At 42.4% G+C, this 26,463-nt stretch overlaps 1 protein-coding gene across 2 annotated transcripts; it reads left to right on the top strand.

Moving 5' to 3' along the window:
• Nucleotides 1-4,412: 4,412 nt before the first annotated feature.
• Nucleotides 4,413-26,237, top strand: RAB11FIP1 (RAB11 family interacting protein 1). Of its 2 annotated transcripts, XM_084803903.1 has the most exons (6): nt 4,413-4,867; nt 13,226-13,674; nt 14,524-15,367; nt 17,369-19,360; nt 20,481-20,586; nt 21,730-26,237. In XM_084803903.1, the coding sequence occupies exons 1-6, from the start codon at nt 4,476-4,478 to the stop codon at nt 21,946-21,948; spliced, it is 4,002 nt and encodes a 1,333-aa protein (XP_084660029.1). In that variant the 5' UTR covers nt 4,413-4,475; the 3' UTR covers nt 21,949-26,237. The 2 variants fall into 2 exon arrangements, with proteins under 2 accessions (XP_084660029.1, XP_084660030.1); XM_084803904.1 differs by lacking the exon at nt 17,369-19,360.
• Nucleotides 26,238-26,463: the final 226 nt, after the last annotated feature.

Here is a 26,463-nt window from a genome sequence, read left to right as displayed (position 1 = left end):
TCAATGTATGTGTATGAACACTAAGGGGCCATGCCATGCACAAACTGCCATTTCACAGACTGCAGATGGTATGGTTAGAGTTTGAACTGCTAATAGCATATTGTGGAACAATACATTTTTGTCAAATATATCTGTAACCAGAAAAGCAAACACTTGCTCGGCTTTGAAATTAATGGAGAGTAGGCTACTGCAAAACAGTGAATATGGAACAGGGCAGACAGAACACGACAGCCTTCTGCAACCTGGTGCTCTCCAGATGCGTTGGACTGCAACTCCCATCATTCCAAGCCAAAACATCTGGAGGGCCCAGGTTAGAGAAAACTGAAATAGAGCTTTCTGCAATGCTTAATATTGGAAGGCAAGACTTGGGCAACGATGGCATCTATTTCCATCTGTGAAAAGTGAAAAGCTATGTATCAGAGCATGTACAGAGTGCAATTCCTGCAGCACTGGTTTCCCGAAGGGTGAGCTATGTTGTACCACAACAAAGAGTCTTGTGGCACCTTAACAACTGACAAATCTGTTCAGGCATATGCTTTTGGGGGATGACAGTCCACTCCTTCAGCTTACTTCCAAACATCTGGCAAAGTCAGAGGGTGTGGACTGCAGGCAGATTTGAACTTGAGCATCTTGTATTTAGAGGAAGGGTAGGGAATGTGTGGCCCTCCAGATGTTGGACTACAAATCCCATCAGCATACATAGCTAATGGTGATGGGATTTGCAGTCCAACAACATCTGGAGGGCTACATGTTTCCTACCCATGACCTGCAACTTACTGTTCAAAAACTTGCATTTGTGAACAGATTTAGCCCAATAGCACCTTTAAAAAACAAACAAAAACAACTGAAGTGTATATCTCAGTACTAGCAACCCAGAGTAGAACATTCCACCCAGCTGAAGAATTTGTTGTGTCAGACTTCGTGCTGTGTTGTGTCTGTCTTACGAAATACACAAGCAACAGAACAGAGTCAGACCTATAAATAATTAGGAATGTGTCTGAAAAAAAACTGTTAAGCCATAAAAGATTGAGAAGAGGTTTTCACAAGTAATATATTTTCCTACAGAGGGGAGGATGTTATTATCACAGGTCCAATGTTTGTTTATTTATTTCCTGCCTTTTTATCCTGCTTTTCAGACAATTACTATCTCCCAAAGCACCTCATATCAATAAAGAAAGAGAGACAGATCCTGCCATCAGGCTTACAAACTAAAATGACAAGACACACAAGGGAATGGGAATAGAGGGAAAAGGAAGAGGAGGGAAATCAGTTTTTCAAGGCCAGAACAAGGTGGTGAGCTAGAAGTGGACATTTAAAGGCACTTCAGGCCAGGCTGATCTTCCCTTGCTGGTGTTTTTGCTTGAGTCGCAATTGGTGGCTCATGTTCCTTTGACGGATGGATGAGGCCAGAGTATTCTTTGGCTGGTTTCAACCCAATATGGTTTAGTCAATATAGATGCAGGAGTGGAGAATGTGTCTCCCTCCAAATATTGTTGGACTGCAAATCCCAACCATCCCTCACCGTTGACTATGGCAGCTAGGGCTGGTGGGAGTTGCAGTCCCACAACATCTGGGGGGACACATGTTCTGAACCCCTGATATACAGCATAGTCCTATTCATGTTTATTCAGACGTCCTACTAAGTGCAGTGGGATTTACTCCCATGCAAATGTGCACAGCTCTGGATGGCCAAAATATTTATGCATTTTTAATGCTAACGAAGCTGGAATACACAGGCAAGGTGGTGATTTCAAGTTCCCAAACTGGATTCCACTATGTCAGCCAAGTATACATAGTTACCTCGTAAGATTTCAGTATGAGGTTTACATTTAGTACACAGTAGTAACTTATAATGACAAAACAAGGCATGTATGGGCTGATATCTGCTGAGTTCTTGAACAGCTAAATAGTATTTTTGAACGCCCAGCAGGACCGGTTTCTTTAATTCCTCAGAGCCTTTACAGGAATCTTGTAACACAGGGCAGAGTCTATTTGCAGAAGCTAATTTCTAAAAAGAGAAATTCAAGACATTCAGGATTGCCTAGAACTGCAAACTGTTATTACCTGACGTCACATGAGTGGGGCTGGGCACACTGACTCACTGGTGCAGGGAAATGAACTCTGCACATGCTCAGAGACAACTCTTGTAATCACTTTGAATGTTCCAGATACAGACATCACACACACACACCCCTTTCCCCCTGTAGGGCACCATAGAATCATAGAATAGTAGGGTTGGAAGGGGCCTATAAGACCACCGAGTCCAACTCCCTGCTCAATGCAAGAATCCAAGTCAAAGCATCCCTGACAGGTGGCTGTCCAGCTTCATCTCGAATGCCTCCATTGAGAAGGAGCGCACTACCTCCCTAGGTAATTGGTTCCATTGTCGTATTGCTCTGACAATCAGGAAGTTTTTCCTGATGTTCAGCCAGAATCTGGCTTCCGGTAACTTGAGCCCATTATTCTGTGTCCTGCACTCTGGGATGACTGAGAAGAGATCCTGGCATTCTTCTCTGTGACAAGCTTTCAAGTATTTGAACAGTGCTATCATATAGTCTTCTATATGTCTTCTCTTCTCAAGGCTAAACATGCCCAGTTCTTTCAGTCTCTCCTCATAGGGCTGTGTTTCCAGTTCCCTGATCATCTTCGTTACCCTCTCCAGCTTGTCTGCATCCTTCTTAAAGTGTGGTGCCCAGAACTGGACACAGTAGTCAAGATGAGGCCTAACCAGTGCTGAGTAGAGGGGAACTATTACTTCCTGTGATTTGGAAGCTATGCTTCTATTAATGCAGCCCAAAATAGCATTGGCCTTTTTTGCAGCCACATCATTTTGTTGGCTCATCTTCATCTACCACAATTCCAAGATCTTTCTCACTTGTAGTATTGTTGAGCCACATATCCCCCATCTTGTAACTGTGCATTTGGTTTCTTTTTCCTAGGTGCAGAACTTGGCATTTATCCTTATTAAATTTCACCCTGTTGTTTTCTGCCTAGCTCTCCAGTCTATCAAGATCACTTTGAATTTTGTTTCTGTCTTCCAAGGTATTAGCTCTCTCTTTAGTTGGCTTTCTGCCCAACTCCGTGTCATCTGAAAATCTGATAAGCATTCCCTGCACCTCCTCATCCAAATGTGGAGGTGCAGGGAATGCTTGCAAGGTGCATCCCTGCACCCCATTGACCCTATATCTATAACAGCTGAGAGACAGGCAGAAATTCAACAGAAACCCTTTTCTGGCATAAAGAAGGATTTATTCTTCAAGACATTGTTTCAGAGATCTCTGCAGGCTATTTCCTAATTTTAACCTGTAAAGAAGGCACAGAAATATATGCCACAGGGCCAAAACGTGCTGGGCTATTTTGAAGAATAAAACTTTATTTTCCTACATACTGAGACTTGTTCTCTCTTTTGTATCTGGCCCCAGGCTGTTTGTCAGCAGTTTTCCACAACCCCACAGCCACCTCTGCATATCATATTTTCCATCCTGTCCACATGGTTTATCTGCTTTGGAAAAATGAGAATTTCACTTGTACTTTCCGTTTCCTTAGAGAGGATGTGGCATTAAGGCTTGTGAGCCTTAGCTCACAATTTCCCTACTTTTTGGTGCTTGGTTGAAAACTGTATGGCCTTAATTTCTTTGTTTGCTTGTTTTGTAAACACTAGGGTTGTTGTCTACTGAACTATGTTACAGGCATAGGAGCCCTGCTAATGGAAAGCACGCACAGAGCATCACGGAGCATTCAGCCCTAGAACTGAGCTTGCTCTAATTTTTTGGGTGTGTTTGTTACTGTTACTATTGCGTTGCAAAAAATAAAGTCTATTACAAAAAATAGAGCTAGCTCAGTTACAGGACTGCGTCAGGGGGTGAGGTCTACGAACAGGGCTGGATGTGCCTGATCTCGTCTGATCTCAGTAGCTAAGCAGGGTCGACCCTTGCTAGTACTTGGAGGGGAAACCGCCTGGGAATTGGGCTTCCTGCATTGAGCAGGGGGTTGGAGTCGATGGTCTTGTAGCCCCCTTCCACCCTGTGATTTTATGAACTTGTGGCAGCACAGATGCCTCTTGGACTACAACCCCCATCACCCCAGACCATGGTCCATGCTGGCTGGGGCTGGTGGGAGTTGGAGTCCAGCAACATCAGCTCCCTCGCCGCTTGCTGCCATGCCTACTAGCCCCGCCCCTCCTTATGCCTGGGATCCCGCCCCCGTTTAGTTCCCTGCGCTCGGACGCCGCACAGTGGATCTCGCGAGATCTGTGACGAAGGCGCGCGTCTCTAGCGAGAGTGGTAAACCGCTCTTCTTCCCCGGCCCGGTGGTCGCTTGAGCTCGCCAGTCCGCCTCAGAACAGGGCGGGGCGCGGAGCTCTCGCGAGACTTCGAAGGGGCCCCTCCGCCTCCCGGCTGAGCGCGTCAGTTAGTCTTCGTCGTCCGGAGGAGCGAGCGCGGCTGAGGCAGGCAGGCAGGCAGGCGGGCGGAGCCATGTCGCTGCCGGGGTCGCCGGGGTCTGCGGGGCCGCGCTGGGCCCCGACCCACGTCCAAGTGACGGTGCTGCAGGCGCGGGGGCTGCGGGCCAAGGCCAAGGGCGGCGGCGGCGGCGGCAGCGACGCCTACGCCGTCATGGCGCTGGGCAAGGAGAAGTTCGCCACCTCGGTGGCCGAGCGCTGCCAGGGCTCGCCCGAGTGGCGAGAGGAGGCCACCTTCGAGCTGCCGCCGCCGCCGCGGCGGGGCCTGGGCGGAGGGCTCGGGCCGGCCGCGGCCGTGTTGCAGCTCACCGTCTTCCACCGCGCCCTGCTCGGCCTCGACAAGTTCTTGGGGCGCGCCGAGATCAGCCTGGCCGAGCTGCAGACCGAGGGCGGCCGCCGGACCACACGGTGAGGGCAGGAGGAAGGAGAGCGTGAGCCTCGAGGGGCCGGGCGGTGCGCCGGGTTCGGAGCCGGTCAGCCCACCTGTGCGTGAAGGAGGGCGGGAGGTCTCCCGGCGCCCCAGGTGTCAGTGGAAACGGGTAAAGGCCCGCCTAAGCCCTACCTAGAGTAGACCCATTGAAATAAATGCGACGTAGTCATGACCTAAGTCTCGTTCGTTTTACTGGATCCGCGGTCAGTGGGGCGTAGGCTGGATTTTACCCCAAGTGCCCTAGATGTTAATGAAAATGCTGTAGTTCAGATAGTTAAATAACGGCATGAGCTTCCGTGGGTTACAAGGTGGTCTATATTTGCGCGACACGCAATCCTTGAATTTGTAAACAGAAGGCTAACACGGTTATACTGTAATAGTAAAGATTATGGTTATATTATTGTTATTCATAGAAGACCATCGAGTCCAACCCCCTGCTGGATGCAGGAATCCAAGTCAGAGCATCCCTGACAGATGGCTGTCCAGCCTCGTCTTGAATGCCTCCAGTGTGGGAGAGCCCACCACCTCCCTAGGTCATTGGTTCCATGGTCGTATTGCTCTAACAGGACATTTTTCCTGATGTTCGGCCGGAATCTGGCTTCCTGTAACTTGAACCCATTATTTCACGTCCTGCACTCTGGGATGATCGAGACGAGATCCTGGCCTTCCTGACTTATTATTATTACTAATTATTATTACTATTATTGCACTGCGTGTGTTTTGATCTTAGTTTTTTCTTGGGGGCAAACCTGAAGAACTGATTTCAGGGTCATAACAGACGTTACCTTAAACCCGTGCCTAGCAGCTATCTCCTTATGCTGTTTTTTTCTCTAGATTAGGCACAGAGTGCTGATCTGCTAGTCTTGATGGCTATGTGCTACCTCCAGTATTAGAAGCAGTGAGCCTATGCATGCCAGTTGTTGGGGAACATGGGCGGGAGGGTGTTATTGTGTTCACATCTTGCTTGTGGGTTTCCTGTGGGCAGCTGGTTGACCACTGTGTGAACAGAATGCTGGATTAGATGGACCCTTGGTCTGATCCAGCATGGCTCTTCTTATGTTCGTATGAGGGGGGCCCCCCCATTAGGGTCTTGATCCAAATTGGTGGGCGGGTGGGCTCCATCCACTACTAAGTAAACATGAAAAAAAAATGTTGTTGCTATGCCCAGATTGTCTGTTTTGGCCCTTAGTCCTAGTCTGTTTGTGCTGTTCCAAAATGCTGGTTTTGAACTAAATTCAAAATCTGTTGGACTCAATATGTTTTTTCCCCCTCTGGTGCACCTAGAGGGTTCCTTCCTTTACTTCCCTTTCCCAGTGTACCTGTGAGTGTCAGATATATGTGTGCTTGAAGGCTAAGCATTGAACAGGGTGATGCGAGATAATTGTTTTTCTGTCATCTAAATGGAACCTCCAGGTTTGGAGACAGTGTACCTGTGCCTGTGCTGGAGGCTAGAAAAATAAGTGCTCAAATAGGTATTAAGAAAGCATGATGTGAGTTAATTAACTTCTTGCTGGCTGTCCATCCCTACTCCAAGCAAGTTGTCCAGACAACAGCAAAAGCTTAAACTTTAGATAAATAAGATAAATAAATCAACCACACACATCATCTTTAAGAATCCCCACTCACCATGAAGATCACTGGGTAACCATGGGCTGGTTGCTGTCTCTTGCCTAAGCCTACATTTTATGGTGATTGAGAGATTTAAAATGGGGTGAGGAGACAGAGCAATGTATGCAAATTTGAGCTGTTGGGAGAAACAGCAGGATAAAAATGTAATAAACAGACATTGTTATGGGGTGAGGGGAAGCAGGGAGAATTAAGCTTTTAAAAAAAATTCTAAGGTTCCTGTTGATACTTAACAGAAGAAAAGCCCTGCTGGATCAGATCAAAGGTCGGTCAGCACATTTTCCTCTGTTGATGTCAACCACCTTGAGATTTTATTTTTAATTGAAGGGGAAGGGATAGAAATCTATTTAATAAAATAAGTGGTATCTTGTTTTGGGCAGCAGCCAGGTACTTCCATGAAGCCTGCAAGCAGGGGATGAAAGTGGCAGCTCTTTCCCTGTTTGCCTCCCAGTAACTGATAATTCAGTGGAATACAGCTTTTAAACATGGAGGTTCCATTTAGTTATAACCAACAGTTGCAGATCCTATGTGAATATAGCACAGTGGCCCAGTGTATAGGCCAGTGTGGTGTAGTGGCAAGAGTGTTGGACTAGGAGTCGGGAGATCTGAGTTCTAGTCCCCACTCGGCCATGGAAGCTCACTGGGTGACTTTGGGCCAGTCACAGACTCTCAGCCCAACCCACCTCACAGGGTTGTTGTGAGGATAAAATGGAGAGGAGGAGGATAATGTAAGCCGCCTTGGGTTCCTTGCAAGAGGGAAAAAGGCGGGGTATAAATGCAACAAACAAACAAATAAATAATAGCCCCCCCAACCCCCACTAGAATCATAGAATAGTAGGGTTGAAAAGAGCCTACAAGACCATCGAGGCCAACCCCCTGCTCAATGCAGGAATCCAAGTTAGAGCATCCCTGACAGATGGGCCTCATCACATCTCTGGGTGTTTCAAAATCTGTATTAGCGTAATACCTTCCTTTGGACAATCAAAAGGTCAGAAAAATTGTGCAGGCTTTGGGGATCTCTAGTTCTCTTGTTTGGGCAAAATGGTACAGAAAGCAGCGGGGCGGGGGCGGCAGCAGTGAGTGGAGAAAAAGGGCTGATGTTGAGATCACACGGGTGGTCACAGTCTTGGATGGAAAGGGGGAGGATGGGCCTCCAGACCTTCAAGTAAGGCTCTAGCATGTGATGCAATGGTTTCAAATTTCACCTGGAACTGCCCCTAGGACTGGTGGGAGGAAGAAAGGCAGGGAAGTTTGATCCCCTATTTTTAAAAATATAAAATCCAGCTCTATAGCTTGGCTTTCAGAGACCTGAGCAGCAGCTGCTTTTTAAGAATGTGTCTGATAATGTGTAATGAAAGAAACTAATTGGGTGTGTATGTGTATGGGAGTGGAGGGTGCTTTTGCTTGATAACTTATTTATTTTACAACTGAACCCCATGGGAGAAGTGGGTGGTGTTTTGCAGTTTCTTCTTAAAAAGGCAACTGTAAAACACCCACTGTAAAACTTCTTTTCATAAAACACCTTCATTTTTAAAATGTAGTGTTTTAAAATATAACACTAGAAAATAAACAGCTGTAAAAGGTAGTGCAAAGCCAATTAAAAAGTGTTATAAAGGGAGTAAAAATACAAACAATTGCTTATAGTGCTACAGAAATAAGATATAGGTCATTAGTTAGAACTCCAGTATACAAAAATAGATTTATATTTTTGAGGTTGCTGGCTTTTGATTTGACACAATACTGGGTCATTTGAACATGGGCAATGAAGCCAGGACAGAATCTAGCAGAACATGATGGGCCATGGATGGAGTTTGATAGATCTAGAGCTGAAGTGTCTTTTCAGATGCCAGTGCTAGTTAACTGAAAACACACACGTTTATAGGTTGGTGATTGGTGTGTCTGGGTTGGAGAGTGAAAGAGGATCCAAAATTAAATGAATAATTCATAGGACAAGGTAGGAGTGCCAGGGTAACTAGGACTTAGCACTTCCTCTGTCTTGCTAAGGAATTAAGGCTGGGTCCAAAAGGAGTGACACCCACACAATCCATTCAAAGGAAACTGAAATTGACGGGGATATTTAAGGCACTTGTATAGCATCCCCATCCACTTCCTGTGCCCAACTCACTCTCTTTCCTTATGTTGCTAGACTGGCCATTGTTTGTAGACCCCCTTCCCACCCCTGCCACCTGTTAACAGTTATCTGTATCCTTGGAAAGCTTAACAGAGTCTTTAACTCTCAATTTCTCCTCATGAAATCAGTTTCTTAGTTCAGTGTTTCAATAGGTGTGTCTTCTGATCATAAGAGTGAGTGTGCTCACAAATGTTTGTATCAGAAATTGTAAAATCATGTTGGGTGTGGTTAGTTAGGTGATGCACTGTGAGATCAGGGCAGGTGTAACTACCCTGTTCAGACTTTCCAGTTCAGCCTTGAAGTATGCTTCTGTCTATAAAAAGAGCCACTTTTATTTTGTGACATAATAGAATTTGGATACCACCCGTTTGGAGAAAATTTGCAAAATGTGAGTTTCTATTGGCAAGAGAACATAATTCCTCTGCTCCTGTTTCTAGTCGTCATGCAATAAAGGTAATTACATCCATCTCATGATGTAGCTGTCAGTGGGAGAGAACATAAATTTGCCACATGAAGCATAATTGGGTCTTATGCGAATGGGAAGTTATGAAGGCGAGTGGAAAGAAGTACTCCTGGCTGGAAACATCTGCCCCAAAATAGCAGTAAAATGATCCTACAGACCTTGAATTGAGGTGGATATGAGCAGTAATGAAAACACTTTTTAATAGTGTTTTTTGTACATTTTCAAAGTATTTTCTTGGTAATCCTTACAGCAGCTTAGTAAGGAAGGCTGCTGGTATTTCCATATTACCAGTGGCTGAGAGAGAGGCCTTGTGGTTTCTGGTTATTCTAAGACTTGGAACTTCCTCTAAACCATTGAACCAGCCTTTGCCAGTCTAGTGCTTTCCAGATCCATTGCACTACTACTCCCAAGGCCATGTTGGCTAGGATGATGGGAGTTGTAGTTAAGTGCATCTGGAGAGGGCCAGGTTGGGGATGGCTGTACTACATAAGTGTTATGAAGTGGACCTGCTTGCTTGGCAGTTTCTCAGGAAAAATCAGGTTAGAATAAAGATTTGGCTAATATGTATGTACAAAATGGTGTGTATGTGTGCTTTTATATGTATGCCTGCATCAATTTATTTTTACAAAGAGTCAGTATATATCATGAAGATAAGGAATTTGTAGAGCTGTAATGTTTAATTGGCTAATCAGATCATTTTTTATTAAAAAAACACACCTTTTAATTGACTAAAAAGGTGGCCCTAATTAATTAGAACAGATTTTTTTAAAAAAAATACATAATAAAAAACTGCAGATGGCCAATAGCATTTTTTAAATTAAAGGCATTTTTAATTTTCTTTCACATAAGAGGGAATGCATCTTCTAACATGAGGCCCTCTATAACACCAGCATTCGTTATCAAGAAGCATGCTTCTTTCTTATGAACTATTAGTTTTACCCATATATGAATTGCCCAAAAGATTAATCAATTAAAATTGTACTAGTGGTCAAGTTTTCTTAAATTGATGAAAGCGTTGGGAATTTCCCAGCTGTCCAGTAATGCATTACATTGGGCCACTTTCTATTGCTTGCCTTTGTTTAGAGCTGTATTTTCACTAATAGTGACTAAATTTCACATGGCTAAAAGCAACCAATAATAAAAAATACTACTTAGTAGTTATAGCTCTTCCATGTTCTATGTGCTTCACATAAAATCATCTTGCCATCCTTGCAATAAGCCTTTAAGATTGGTCAGTATTATCCCCATATGCAGATGGAGGGCTGAGAGAGTGGCTTGCCTAAGAAGGCCGCTGTTGAGTTTGTGACAAAGATGAGATTCAAATCAGGAGCCTCCTGGTTTGTAGCTCAGTATTTTAATCATGGTGCTACATCAGCCTACTTTCAAGTGAGCTAGCAGGACATAGCTCTATCAAATGTTATCTGTGATATTTGAAAACTTTAACATCTGAAGTGCAATTAGATACAAATGTAAATACAAATAAGTAAATGTAGTAATTGCTGCTCATTGGTTGCCACTTTTCTATATAGTGTAGAATAAACTCAGCCATTTAGGTGTGTGTGCATGCGCACCACGCACAACAGAAATGCTTAGTATTTGTTGTCCATATTGAAATACGAAAAGTGATACTTGGCAAGAAAACATAGCGATCCTTCTGTTTGGCCAACATAATTTTAGGCTGAGCTCATATCCTAGTTTTACAAATGTAAGTCACAATGTATTATGAGAACAGTACATGCAACGAACTCTCTTAAAACTATGCATTCAATAAATGGCAGCTCTTGTACAAAGGAAACTGAAATATTTAACAAAACAAGTCCAGCAGGCTCACCAAGTTTACCTTGGCAGTCTTGAATGCTTTACATAGTCAAGATAAGTGTTCAAAGAATGTTTGAAGTAAATGTCCTATTCATAACTCTTTCTTATTAGAATAAACAGCACAGGTTCAGAGCCAAAGCGCCTAATTCATTTTACAAATGACAACTAGGGCTGCAAGGTTTGATTCAGAGGTAGGGAATGTACCACCCTCCACATGTTGGTGGACTGCAACTCCCATCAACCCTAGCCAGTATAGCCAGTGGTGAGGAATAATGGGATTTGCAGTTGCAGTCTGCCAACGTCTGGAGGGCCATATGTTCCCTACTCCTGGTTTAGTTGATCAAATTAGAATCAGTGAAGAGATCATTAATCAACTACAGATTAACAATTGGACTGCCTAATGGAAACGTGCAATTCAGATCAGTTGGTATCTTTACCTTTTTGGGGTGGAAACCTCCGGACTTTGAAACTTCCAGTTGATGAAACCTGTAGTTGATGAGTTGGTACAACCTACTGAGAAAGTAGGTGCAGGATTGCATGACTGAATGCTCATCTGTAAAATACAATACACTTTCCTGCACAGAGAGAGCTAGTTGTCAAGGAGATGACTTCTGGCCCAGCCCTTTGCCTGATAGGCTAGCACTGTATGTGCAGAGAACTTTTTTTTTTAAGAAAAGAGGAAGGTACAGTCCAGGAAAAATTTCACCATCTCATTTGTTATTGTGTGAATTAAGCAGATGAGCTTTTAGGATGTGAGAGAATGTAAACTGTCACTTGTTTTCTGATGCTTTTTCTTTCTAGTTCTCTTTTCTTTCCTTTTCTGGTTTGATATCTAAATTTCTAAGGCATGCAATTTTCTGAAAACATATTTTGGGAGAAATTGCATGTTTTTATAGATCGTTTCCTGTTCTGGTCTAAAACTCTTTCTGATAATAACTTTCTCCTTTTCTCTCATTCTAGTTCTGTTATGTCTGCTGTATCCAGCTCCATTCAAGACTATCCTACAGTATTTGACTTGGTTCACATTGTGCCTGTGAGGGAGCTAAAAGGTTAGACAAACTGAGATGGCATGCAACTTAGGCTCTAGTTCAGAAACAGTCTATTTTCTACATAACATTCTTTATGACTGTTGGTACTTTTTATGCAATTGCCTTGATGTCATACCCTTATATGGAGAGATAGTTTTTGGCAGTGGCCCAGTCTGTGCTGTATCCTTGTGACATAGCAACTCAAATTAGTAAGCCCTCTTGATGTTGTACTTGTATGATATCAAACCATATAAGCAGAGGGTTGGTGGAGTCAGAAAGGGCCCACGAGAATCCATTTAGCAGCTAAGACCTTTTCCGATTCCTACCCTGTAAAATTCAGTCTTCCCCATAGGGCAGCCTTCCCTACAGTGGGGATGCTGACTGGGAATGCTGGTACTTCTAGTCCAACTCATCTGGAAGGCTACCTTAGGATTTGTGAATGAGAGAATATTTTGGGGACTGAATACATTGCTTGTAAGAACAGATGCATATACATTAAACATTTTAAACTTATTTTACATTGGTTTAACTACCTTGGCTGCCCCCCCCCCCCAATTTGGATGAACAATAGTTTTGTGAGAGTGTTTAAAATTCTTACAGAACCTTAAACCCTTTTAATGAACTACATTTTCCAGGGCGCCTTAATTGCAAACCATGAAAGTAGTTATTATTTATAGGTAAATATGTCTGTGGATATGTGGCACATCATATATTAACTTGAGCATTAAAGTCATGTGAACATACTTTCGGAAATTGTGCATTTGAAGGAATTACCTCCTTTGCTAGTAGTATGTCTGAATATTCATTTGGGTGAGTGAGCAAGCCATATCTAGAACATCTCTGGAGAATGCCTAACAACAACACCATAGCTATTTATTCTTCCTGTCACATGTGTAGAGGCCTTCTGTTCTAGTATTGAGTTCTTTAAAACTTTAGAAATCTTAGTCTAATATTTATAAAGTAACTGTTTCTGAGAATCATACAGTAAAATACAGGAATAAACTTCATAGGAGCACTTTTTCCTTGAAAGATAGACAGTCGTGTTCTTTTCTACTCCCTCCCTCCCTCCCTCCCTTTATTTTTCCTTTTAAAAAAGATACTTCGCATATTGAGGCTAGTGTTATTTAGCCAGCAAACTTATCTGCTGTTTCACTCACATAGAGAATCTGACTCTTCTTTTTGTTTGAACTCAAAATTATGCAAGCAGTGTGTTGAAGCTAGTCTTCTTTAGTGTGTAATGCTAAATTTAAATTCTTATTTATTTATACAGATGGTACACACTTCACTCCAAACCAGGGAAGAAGGAAAAACAGAGGGGTGAGATTGAAGTAGATGTCCAATTCATGAGGAGCAACATGACTGCCAGCATGTTTGATCTCTCCATGAAGGATAAGTCCCGGACTCCATTTGGCAAGCTGAAAGACAAGTGGAAGGGGAAGCGGGGCAATGGATTGCCAGACACAGCTTCAGCTATTATCCCTAGCATTAGTCACTCCCCAGCTGACAGTGAGGAAGAGTCAAATGAGAAAGAGAAGAAAAAATCAAAGTTCAAGACACTCTTCTCCAAACACGGTTTGCAGAAAAGCAACATCTCCCAGTCCATGTCTGTGCTACCTACTCTCCAACCAGTTTCAGAGAGAGTTAGACTTAAACCCAGTGACTTTTCATCACGCTGGAGTGACGATGATGACGATGACACTTTGACTCCAGTCTCAGAGAGTAAGTATTCTCTTGATGAGAAAAGCAATTTCTTAAAGCCTTTCAAAGGCTGTCTGATTTCTAAACCCTGGCATAGAATGCTGTGTAGCAAAAAAAGGGTGTCTTTTTAAAAATAATTTTTCTTTGTAATTTTTAAAACTGGACTTTTAAAAATCTTTGAGACAGTTGTTTAGAAGCCATGAAGAAACAGGGGTGCCTTCGCGATTGTATCTGCAATAGTTGTAATTGCGTAGGAATAGGGATGTACGGATTCCCACCATCCATTCCGGTGGGGAATCCGCCCGGGGGGGTGGGGAGGTGATCCGTCCCCGTCCCCCCCCCCGAATCCTCCGGAGCAGCTCTGCTCCATGAGGATTCTGCAGAGCTGCCCAGCTTGAGGGCCGCTTACCTGGACGGCTGGAGCCATTCTCCTCCACGCTGATAGCCTTTTTTTTTTTTTTTTTAAGGCGACCGGCAGGATGTGTCCATAGGCTTATACACAACATTCACAGCTCTATTTTGCATATAAGCCTATGGACATTTTTTTTAAAATGGCGATCGTCGCGGAGGAGAACGGCTCCAGCTGAGCAAGCAGCCAAGTGCCGTCCCACGCAGAATCCTCGCGGAGTGGAGGTAAGTGGGCCGATATGCTGCAGATTCCGGAGGCCGGATTCCAAAGAATCCGACCTCATTTGAATCCGCGGCAGATTTCTCTAGCATCCCTACGTAGGACTCTCTATCTAGAATAGTCCCAGTTTCAATGTATTAACTGCTGCTAAGAGCTATCGTTTGATTTAGGCAAGTGTGTTCCATAGTGTTGGGACCTATGCTTTCACCATTCTGATACTGATTTCACTTCTATCTTTTCAGAGCCCTCTACAAATAGAGGTGAAGATAACTTCCTTTATCCCCCTTCCAGCATGTCTCATAAGGGAACGGGCAGTGGAGATTCCAAGCAATTAAACCAAATCACTACTGGCAACACCAAGAAAGATTCACATTCTTTATTTGGAGGCCTGAAGTCCAAAAATGACCCAATTTCCAGGTCCAATGTGTGCATCAATGGCAGCCATGTTTACATGGAAGAATGTGAATCAAAAAGTGATACCATTCCGAGAGACAGCACTCCATCTTCCCCTTCCCCTCAGACATCCCAGCGAAAACGTCTGTTTTTGTCCCAGGAGAATTTGTCTTCCGAACCCGGTAAGGAACCTGAAGTCAGTGGAAGATTACCACCTGATAAAGGGCCAGCTGAGTCTTCCTCACTGGAGTCCTTTAAAGCCATGACTCTGCCATCATATAAACTACTTAGCGGTGGAGATTTTCTAGAAAGCAACACTCCTGCAATTTTGGACACTCCAAAAGAAGCCAAAGAGAACAAAAAACAGGAGAATAAGAAGTCTGGCTTTCTGTCCCTTGTGACAGGTAAAAAAGAAACTAAAATCAATGAGGAGGTGGAGAGCAGTGCTGACACTTCTCTGAAGGTGAAGGAAGTCAAACGTAATGAGAAAGAACTGGCAAAGAAAGAGACAAACCCTTTTGAAGTCCCTATAGATAGCAAAAGAGGTCATGACCCAGACAAGAGCAGTGCTGCAGAGTTGCCGATTGCAAAGGCAGCCCTGAACCCTTTTAACGAAAACGTTGTGGAAGAAGAGAAACCAGAAAGAAGTGCAGTTTCTGTGAAACCATCTCAGACCAAACCCATCAAACCCAGGTTAGTCTTGAGACACGGTCCAGATGATATCATAAATGAATATTGGAATTTGAGATGCTTAAGACATATGCCACCCAATAGGTTATATTGGGCCTGTTCACACATAACGACAATCCATTGTTTTAAAAACCGGTGGGTAGTCGGGTACGTGTGCCCCTTCCTCTTTAGTGCACAGCCCACAATCGGCTCCTTTGTAGGTGTGATGTGTGATGTGCAAACCTGGACTGTTGGGTTATTTAGGGGGCTGTACAACCCAGCAGTTCACCCAACAACAAACCATGGGTTAACTGCTGGGTTGTTTAGCCCCTAAGCAACCCTGCAGTCCAGGTTTGCACATCACAATGCACCACCTACAAAGGAGCTGATCGTGGATTGTGCTGTAAAGCGAAAGAGGTGAGCATGCTGCAGGCGGAGTGCCCTTGCGTCCCTGACATCCCATCATTTTTTTAACTGGTTATTTTCTTAGGCTGACAAACAACCACTTGCCTGGGGCAGGAAACAATTGCCTCCAGGTGTGACAGGTGCAGCTTAGCCATGTTCAGTTGTCTGGTAATTCTGCAGGTAATATGTGGGGCTTCTCTTTCTGTCTCCTTGAAAGGAGAGAGAAATCCCAAGACACATTACCTTCAGAACACAGATGCTTTGCTGTGATGGCTGCATGGTGTGTGAATGCTGTCTTTCTTGGGAGGGGGAGCAAAACAGTCCCTGTGCTGCCTCCCAAATGGAACCCTGTCTGATAGGATGTTCCCAAGCTGGCTGGACTGATTTTGTTTTTCTCTGTCTAGTACAGGAGGAGGAGTAGAAAAAAAAACAGGGACTAACTATGCTGTGTTTGCTCTGCTGACCAAATCTAGCTGCGGTCAGTCTAGCCAGCTCCCATTGTGTTTGCCTTGTCAGGAAAATGTAATGTAGCTAGGCTAGCTGACAGCTCTCTCCAGGGCAAAGGGGATAATAAAGTGTGAGCCTATGTCTAGCCTGCAGCAGTATAATGGAGGCTGTCTCAAAAGTTGAGGGTCTTTAGCCCTTCCAGACTTCAGGCTTATAGTTCCACACTTGGGAGGGAGAAAGGGAACAGTTGCTGTTAGTGCTGTATTATGAAGAAACAGTTGCCTTTTCTTGCTCCTCCCTTCCTTGATTTGTGAGAGAGAGTAAGCTCCCAACTTGTTGTCTGGGAATAGAGAGAAACACTGAGGTGGAGTGGGAATGATTTGGGAGAATGAATCAGGAGGGGTGACCTCACAGACCCTGATTATTTGTAAAGATGTCTTACATTGCATATTCATTGACAATGGAATCTTCAGTGTGGTTCGTGTTTTTTTTTTGATAGGTAGATGGTTAAATAGTCAAACAAGTCAATGTACATGCTGAGAATACTAATGGTGACTTTGCTTCATTTTTCATAATTAGCATTTGTGTGAAAACCACTACTCATCATGCTAACTTTAAACTAATTTTCCCTTATTTATAGTCTAACACAGCTTTGAAGCAGAGCTTCAGTAACTTCCTCTTCACAGTGTTGGTGTCCTCTGCTCCTTTCAGGATGACTAAATTTAGTACCTTTCTGCTGAATAGAATGCAGTTCCTATGGCTTGGGGGACTACATCTTTGGACAAAACCTTTGTTTTTGTATAGAAGCCCTAAATAGCAGAGGCACTGTAGTATTTTCCTGTCTATAACTCTTCCGTCTTTGGTGGTTTATACGTTTTCTGTTCGCTACTAATGCGATCTATTACACTGATTGGGATTTTAAAATGTGTTGCATAGATCTTATTGCCTCAGTCTTTTCTCCTCAGTGTGCAACATGCTGCTTTCCCTCTTAAGAATTTGCTGCTGTTAAGGGGTGCATGGAGGAGTGAGTTTGATTGGTTTACTAAAACCCTACAGCTGTTCTATACACTTCTAACACACAGCAACCTTGTAAATTTGTCTCCAAAATGTTTCTGCCTGTCTCAAGTTGCATCTGCAACTGACATGCAGGTTTTATTTTGTCCCTTTTTACAGACCGGACGTGTCTTCAGAGGATGAAACCAAAGCCACTTTTACTATTCCTGTACCTCTTTCTGCTTCTCCTTTCTATCCTTTCTATCGCTCTAATAATGAGAACAACCCTTTTACCTCTAAACTTGATGCAGAACAGAAAGCTCATAACTCTGGTAGGTTTGCTAGTTTGTCAAATCTTTCTGCACAGCGTGGCAATAATCCCTTCACTACAAAATGGGGACAGGAATCCAATGAACAACCCTCCGAAGGCTTTACAGCAGCTCCTTCTGGCAATGAAAATAATCCTTTTGCTCCTAAATGGGGACAAGAATCCCAGAGAGAAGATTCTGAGAACTCTGTAAAAGCTCCCTTGTATTCCCTACACTCTCCTGCTCCTGCTGTTCTTGAGTCACATCCTCTCCCTTCTCAGCTGTCTAATGTTGATAGTCTTCTTGCCTCTAATCCGGGAAAGGATTCTGAAAGCTTTTACAGTCCTCCTAAACCTTTGACTTCTACCTCTTTAGCAGGAAACCTTGATGATTCCAAGCACCTTCATGTTGTGTGTTCAGAGAAGCCTCAAGATGAAGGTTTAACTAATCAGATAGATCATGGATCCTGTTTTGCTGGATCTGTCTCTGGCAGTCACCCTGCATGCTTTTATGACCGAGTTGGACTGAAACTGAAGACCAAGTGTGATGACAAAGTGCACGTTGTGCCACCATTTAAAGAAAAAAATGGAAAAATGAAGAAGTCTGTGACCTTTGCTCTCGATCAGCTGAAAGATACAGCAAATAGTGACAATGAGGCTTCAGATGAAGATGGAGTCGAGAGAGAGTATCATGATGAAAATGAGGATACAGTCAATCCCACTGAAAGGAATAGGAGACAAACACTTGAACTGGATGTAGAGTATTGCTCTGCTTCTAAGCCCCATGTTGGAATAATAAATTCTGTTCTCAGTAATGAGACCCCTTTAGAAAGAGAGACTGAAGCCAACTCCTTGGTTAAAGTAGAGCCTCCAGTACCGGCCCCAAGAGTTCTCATGCCTTTGCCTAAGGAAACCAACATGTCAAGTACCGAATCGGGTAGCAGTTCTCTTTCTGCACTACCAAAACCAGCGCCAAGAAGTGCTTTGAAACGAAAGCAAGATATATGTCTTTCTCTTTCTGATGAATCAAAAACAGAAGATGTGTCGAGCCCTGCATCTGTGTTTCAAGAATTGCCTTCGAACAGTCCAGTTTCCAGTGAAAAGCTAACCAGTGCTTGCTCACTAGCAGCTTCCAAACCAGCTATACTTCCACTTGGAAGAAATGTTGGCACCATGGATCCTCCTCAAAGCATCAATATTCACTCTAGCCATGTAATAAGCCCACATCTTGGCATTTTAGTTACTGGAGAGCTGGATGTAAACCCCATCACCCTTCCTGTTATTCCAGAGGTAGGATCAGATGATGAGCAGCTGAGTGACTATCACCAGGATGCTGAAAAGATGGCAGCTTATGGCAATTTGTCAAGGAGTAGGGATGATTCTACAGAGTTATCTTCCATTGAAAGGAAAGAGTTGGTGTCAAATGAGAAGGCTACTGTCGGGAGGCAGACTGTAACACTTGTGAAAATAAGTGGTCCTGATGATGCTGTTGAACCCAACAAGCCTCTAGTCAATCCTTCAGTAGTAGTACTTCAAAATGCAAGTCATAACTTAAGGGGATTAGAACAGAAGAATGGTGACAGCTTTAAGGAAGATAGGCATGTTGATTGTCCCGAGTTCCCTGATAAGCCTGTCCCTCTTTTCCCTCTGTTTAGTTCTTCTCAGTCTTACTCTCTTAGTTCATTCCAATCTGATGCTCTCAGCTCTAATAGAGCAGAAACTCCGAAAAAAGCTACAGCAGAGGGCTTGGATGCCAAAGGGGAAATCTCTGGCAAGAAGAAGCTGCTTCAGGCATGGGTTTCACCCTCTGAAACATATCCCAATCAAACTCTACAGAGTGGTGGAACGTATCCTGCTAAGCTCAGGTGAGAGAGTTGGGGGGGACTAACATAGAAAGTCTCAAGTGCCATAAGTGGCTTTGACCCCCCCCCCCATTGTTTTAAACAAACTAAGGTATTTTGTGCTCTTTGGACAGCTGAACAATCTATATTCCCATTAATTTGAAGTAACCTCTTGCAGAAATCTCAGTGAAGAAATAAAATTGAGCAAAGCTTTATCTTGCTGTGGCAGTAGTCAGACTTAACTTCCACAGTGCTGTAATATGAGTACCCCATAAACAGGAGTTTCAGATATTTCACTTCTAATTTTCTACAATCTCTCTTATTAGAATGCTAAATTTGTTTCCATGGTTTTGCCAAAATAAAAGATAGCAACCATCCAATATATTTATTATTTAATTTATTAATCGCCCATCTGGCCACTATATGGTTAACCTTTTTGAAAGGCTTCTCAGCTGTGAGCCTTAAATGCATTATAATTCTGTGTCACAAAGCTTTTGAGTTTGAGCTCTCTGAAGTGTTAACAGGTGCAGATTTAAGTAAGTATGCTTTTCAAGATAAACCTTTGAATATAACCTTCACTGAAAAACATACATGTCAAAAACCTGCTGAATACTTGGGTAATTGTACACAAAAATTCAAGTAGCCAACCATATCTATTTCACTTCATTAAATAGAAGAATCAGACATCATGATTAGAGAGTTGGACTAAGGTTCAAACTTCCACTCAGGCATGAACTTCCCTGGGTGATCCTGAGCCAGTCACTATTTTTCAGCTTTACCTACCTCACAGAGTGATTGTAAGAGTAAATGGAATTGGGAGAACCAAGTACTCCTTGGAGGAAGGATGTGATAAAAAAATCTTCAGTATTCTATTTGAGCTTAAAGCAGTGTAGATCTTTGTGGAAGAGAGAACACAATAAATCAGCCTCAGTCTTAACCTTGCAGGGAAAGAATACATATAAAAGCAAAATACTCTTTAATGGCTTGGCTAAAAGTCCAGAGCAAGCATTCATGTGTACACAGTGTTTCATGCTGTAACCCAAAGTAGAACTGTACCAAAAGTAGGACAGTACAAAGTTGTGTTAAATTATACAGTTGTAAGGTGCAAAAGTATTGCCTGAACTAAATGGGGTATCTCTTTCAGACTTCATCCTGTGAAGCCAATGAATGCTACAACAAACAAAGTACCTGCAAAACCTTTGAGCATAACTACTAAGATCCTGGATAATCAGAATGAAGTCAGTCTAAAGGTACTTACGGCACAATATATCTTAAAAACGAATTGGATGTTCCATGAGTTCAGTTACTGTGTGTGTTCCTAGTAACACCAGCTGATGAGGACATTGTTCAGTGAAAGCAATGGTGAAGTACACTAGAGCCCCAGCTTCCTAAAGCTGTTGCATTAAACTTACTGAGTGGATGTAAAAAGAAAGTTTGTTAACTGACTGGCTGCATTTAACAAACTGGGAAAGTGTATAATTATTTGGAGACAGGAATGTGGGTCAGCTCAACTTTTAGGTCACCCCTCCCCACCCCCTTTGTTATTCTGCTCATGATCAGGGGACTTTTTTCTGCAGCAAGCTCAGATCTGTGGGTGGGTGTGAATTGCACAGGCCCAGAACTTGCCATCTTCTCCATAGACTTTTGGCCTGAAAGATCTGTGTTCAAATATGCAAGGTTTAGTGACCCAGTGACCTAGTTCGCACATTGTAACAACCCATTAACAAAGCGTGGGTTGTTGAGAAGACAAGCCGGAGCAAGCAAGCGTTCATCCTGGTTCCCAGTCACCCACCCAATCTGCTGCGATAAACAACCAAGAGACGCTCCGTTCCTGGCCTGGTTATCGCAGTGGGAGCAGGCAGGAGACCAGGAACTAGTACACACACTTGCTTCTGCTTATTCATGGCTACCCAGGGTTTGCTTAAACCCCGGATAGCCATGCCGCAGAAAACCAAGCCAGTGGTTTCAGCTAGTATTAAAGAATTATTTGTTGGGCATTTAACACAGAGCTTGAATCCTGACTTCTTAACTGTGATTACTACTGTTGCTGCTGCTTTGCATTTATGTGGTACTTAATGGCATACGAGGAAGATGGTCTTGTCTTGACTATGCTTTTCAGAGTTTACCACTGGTCAGAGGCAGGCAGACAGGCTTCATGAGCCACATAAGTGCTTACTGACAGATCCTGAAATTCCTGTTTTTGTGAAACTTTAATAAGGTTCATCTACTTTGACAGATTGCCTCTTTGTGCAGCCATCATTCCTGGGATTCCTCAGCAATCCCTGAAACCAGAGGTCTAAATGCCTGCCTTCTGATAATTATTTTTTTGAGGCCAGCCTTGTGACAACTCTCTACCAAAATGACTAAGCTTTTTCTTTCCTTCCTTCCTAAAGAAATATGACCCTTCAGATCCCGCCTATGCTTACGCTCAGTTAACACATGATGAGCTGATCCAGCTGGTATTGAAACAGAAAGATGCAATGGCAAAGCGAGATCTCCAGGTGCGGGAGCTGGAAGACTACATAGATAACTTGCTTGTTAGAGTCATGGAGGAAACCCCTAACATTCTTCGGGTTCAAGCACATGTGAACAAGAAAGCTGGGAAGATATGAGGTGGCTGTTCAACCTGGACAAGGATGTTTTTTGCTCATGCTTTGGAAGTAGAGCATGTGGAAATGTTGACATTGAAATATCTGTTGCTTGTACCAAAACAAAATATGTTTTTCTTGTCTTAGGCTAGAGTTGATTTAGCTTATCTTGGGAGACTGTTAATAATTATATAATCCAAAATGACAATCATATTAAACACACACACATACATAATTTATAGTACACTGTACATGTTTTGCTGCTCTATTGAGGTTAAAGGCCTGAGATTATGGGACTAGAGGGAGCTATGAGTCAGTTTTCACCTGTGAATTATTTTGTAACTGGAGCATTTTCAAAGATTTTGTTTAAAAATGGACACTTATCTCTTCAAAACACAACTTTCTGACTTTACTTTTTTAGGGTATTAATTTAGTGCAATATAAGCAATCATGTGCTAATTAGATTAGAGGTATTGGAAGACTATATCATCTTGAAGTGCCTTATTTTGACGAGCTGTTGGGGGAAATTAGCATGTTATCTGAAACTTGGATGCCTTTTTACTTACAAGCAACGCACTCCATTCGGAAATTCTGCTGTGCTGGCGTCACTGAATAAGAATTGTTAAGAGCTCAGCTGTGCTGTTAAATTCTCATTCATTTGGTGAAGTCTATGCTGTACATATTTACAGTTGATTGTGCTAAGCTGCCTGCGTTTCACTTTAGAAAGTGAAGTAAGCCTATAGTTAAGAACTGCAAAGTAGTGGCTGGTGAGCATCAAACCATCAAGTTAAGATGAAATAGCACTTGAATATGAGCATTTAGGATTCTTAAGCACAAAACTGACTTCTGTGTCTTCTAATGGTGGTCAGTACATGAAATCTAATGCTTTTGGTAAGAGTCTTGATTTGATTTGATCTAACCTTCTGTGATGTTAGTGCTACATTGTTGCAGCTGGTTACTCTTAAGTATAGCTAGGTTTGAGGAACCATTTACCATGCATTTTTTTGTTGAGAATTAGAACCTGTGGGTTTTTAACAGCTGGTTTTGGAAGTGCCCTTTCATTCCTTATTGCTGAATTTTTTGTCATTTTAGCGTTTATGATGTTCCAGTGGACAGACCATGGCGTTTGAAACCTCTGACTTCCCCAGATTTCACTCTTTTCTTTTAGTTCATCACCTACATTTAGCAACTACTTTTGAATTGATCTTCCTGTTTCACCTTTGAGTAACGTACCCCCTCTGTCAGAAGTCTACTTGGACATTGTTGTTTTCTTCCCTCTCATTCGTAAACTTAGTCCCAGATAGCTTCCCATTTGTGAATACACATCCAAAAGTTGTTTTCATAAACAACTTTGATTTTGGGAAGTTTCACATCATGCTGATTCAGAAAATCTGAACAAATGTTGTTTTAGAAGGGCTAAAATGTAGCAATCCGTTCATTGCTATACAACCATTTTTGCCAGTAACTAGCAAGCACTTGCATGACTTTCAAAATAATTTATTTCTGTTTCTTTCTTCAGCTCTTCCAGGTTCTATAACTCTCTTTCCCCACATTGTTGCTGCTTTCCGAAATGAATATTTGTTCATAATTCTCGTTTTTTGGCGCTTGAAATCTGTTCCACAGAAGCTGCACCATTCTTATCAGAGTGCCTGCGCGCCCCCCCCCCCCCCCGGCCCAGTGGCAATTGAAGATTTTCTTGATAAATGGCAATTAGAGATTTTAATTATTCTTTTTTCTAAGGCAAGTACTTGTAAGGCAAACTGAGGGATAGATAAACCTCCTTCAACATGGTAAGAATTCAGATTTGAGTTCATAGCCAAGCATGCTCATTTGTATTTCAATTTCTTTTTCAGTTTTTTCTTACAGATTACTTTCTTAGTTGCTTCATTCAAGAGAGTCTCAATGTGGGCCTTCAGTCTGCTTGCACTCCAACTGCAGTTCTTTGAGGCGTCTGTTATTCCCTAAATCTAGAAGCTTAGCCAAAGCTTAAGTCACAATATTTTGTTAGTGCCGTTGTGTTCCTGATATTGAAGGTTCTTAATGGTCAGTCACCTTGCGCTCCAAGTAAACTGGACTATAATCCCTTCTTAGTTGTAAAAGGGACTGTTCATGCTGCTATAACTACCAGAATATGTGAATAATGGTTTTATGCAAGCTGAATTAGGAACATCCATGCTTTTAGTGTACATATATGGGTTGCATGAAACAAATTGGACTTCTTATTAGTCAAAGACTATTTGTGTGGTGTGTTGTAAAACTGCGAGAAGAATCCAGTTAAAGTACAGCACTTTTAAATCTCATTGGCTTTTTAATGATATGGTTAGGTAGGTTTTTAACTCTCCAGTAGGAACAACTGAATTTAAACTTGTCTTGAACTTTGGCTGGATTGTGCCCTGTGAATAGTTAAAATTCAGTAAGATTTTATTCTGAATCTAACAGGGAAACTTAGATTGTGTTGGTATTTCTTTTTGCTTTGCTTTCTTGCTCATCCTTGGCCTGGTATTTCTGCCTTATATGGATTAGTAGTTTATAAAGGATCAGTTTTAGTGGGTTTCAGTACAAAACAAAATTTCTTCCTTCCCCTGTATTATTTTCTGTAACAGGAAATTAAGATTTAATTGGGTGTTAATTGAAGATAGAAACGGTAAGAGGTAGCAGCTTGTCTATGTACTCTTGGCTTTCAGCCGGTCAGAACTACTGTAATTCAAAAAACTGTTGAGAACCTTAACTTCCGACTGGTGAAATGCAGAAACCTCAAGCAATCCAAGTGTTGTCTAAAGGCTCTGATGGATTATTTTTGATTCATAGTTCTTGCTATAGCTACGTTTCATTATTTCCCTATGCACTTTACAAGAGGAATGAAGCTGGCACTGAATAGCTCTTCACCCTCCCATTGCATTCAGTCATGACACTGGATTACAAGCTTATCAGCCAAAATCAAAGATCTTGACACTGAATGGTGCACTGTTAATTGCTCTTGGTACTGTATAACCTGACTTGTGATCACCAAAGAACCAGAATAGCTTAAGCGGCTACTGTACTCATTCTTGGAGAAGAAGTGCAGTTCATATGATCTGCAGTACTTCTGCAATCATAGCCTGTGTTAAGGATTTGGAACAAAATAAGTAATGTATTTGAGTATGTTTGAAGATACGGCTCTGAGTATGGGGTTGCGCGCTCTGTTCCTTTTGGCATAAATAGAGCGTGATGTTCATTGAATAGACTTGTCCATCTGTTTTGCATAGTGCTATCAATGAAATCCACTGGCTGAGGCAGCCCTTTCCCCTCAGTTATATGGTAGAGCTAGAACAATGATTTCAGATGTTTGCACGGAGACGAACTGTTTGTCATATTTAAGGTTGTCAGGGTCTGTAGTCTTCCTACATACCTCTGGCTCCATGACAAGTGGAAAGGTGCTATCGAAATCACATTTTGCATGTAAACCAACATTTAAATGCTTGGGGTCATCTTTTAAAAACTACAACCTTAACATGATCAAATTTGTGTTTTAAACTTTAAATGTCTTAGAGCACAGTCCTATGCATGTTTAGAGAGAAAAAAGTCCTGCTACTCTCGGCATTCCCCAGCTAGCCAGCCAGTTCTAGGACTTTTTTCTGTCTAAATGTGCACTGGACTGCACCCTTAGTATTTTCCTCTTTTGGTTCTGCTGGAGGCATAGCACAATGCTGCATGCCTGCTTCATTTGGAAATAAGTATTTTATGAAAAGGCTTGTACTGTAAAATTGTATGCCTGGTGGCCATGATCCCAAAGCACTGTGGATAGTTGCTTTAACACCACTCTCACTAGGAATGGCTCTCTAGCAACAATTAGGAGTTATGTTTTGAAATGCAGCTATGTGCTGTTGAAATGGTATTGGCCATTTTAGTAGGGATTGTGCTGGACAGGTTTTCAGTGGGGTGTAGGAACCTTCTAGTTAATAACCTTATCTAAAATTTCCAGTGATTATGGGCTTTAGCAGACAGCTTGTCATGTTGTGTCACATGCAGAGTAACCGCTGGGTCAGAATCAGGCAGCTTGATCAGTTGTATAATTCTAGATGAGATTTGAGCAACAGACAATGAAGATAGTGTCCTACAATCTGTGCCTTCTAATCAGTACCCATTATTTACAATCGGCACAGAAAGGGATAGCTCGCCTCCCCTTGTACATTCACTTGCTCAATGCTTACTATTGAAGGATCTGAATGTATGTTTATATTTTCTACCTTGTTATTCTTGGTACTTATCCTATTGGGTTTTTATACAAAGACCTTCAGCCTCGTGAAAAGTTAAAATAAAGTTATTTAAATTTATGTGAACAGTTGTGTTCTGTTACACATTTTTATAAACATAAAAAAACCTGATGGGTGCTGTGTATGTAATGACACATTATTTAATGGCTTTATCAGGTCAGTTCCCTAGCCCATGGGTATAGAATGAATCTCTGTTGTGCAATGACTGGATTTCATAACAGCAATTCCAAAGTGCAAAAGGAAAGAGCATTTGATGCGCTATAAACTTATATTGGGAGATTGGCTT

This window comes from Heloderma suspectum, chromosome 6 (genome assembly GCF_057233095.1).
Source record: "Heloderma suspectum isolate Gila_16-S chromosome 6, 16-S_ref, whole genome shotgun sequence".
Lineage (NCBI taxonomy): Eukaryota > Metazoa > Chordata > Lepidosauria > Squamata > Helodermatidae > Heloderma > Heloderma suspectum.
The sequence above is the reverse complement of the archived record's forward strand: the minus strand, read 5'-3'. Positions and strand labels throughout refer to the sequence as shown.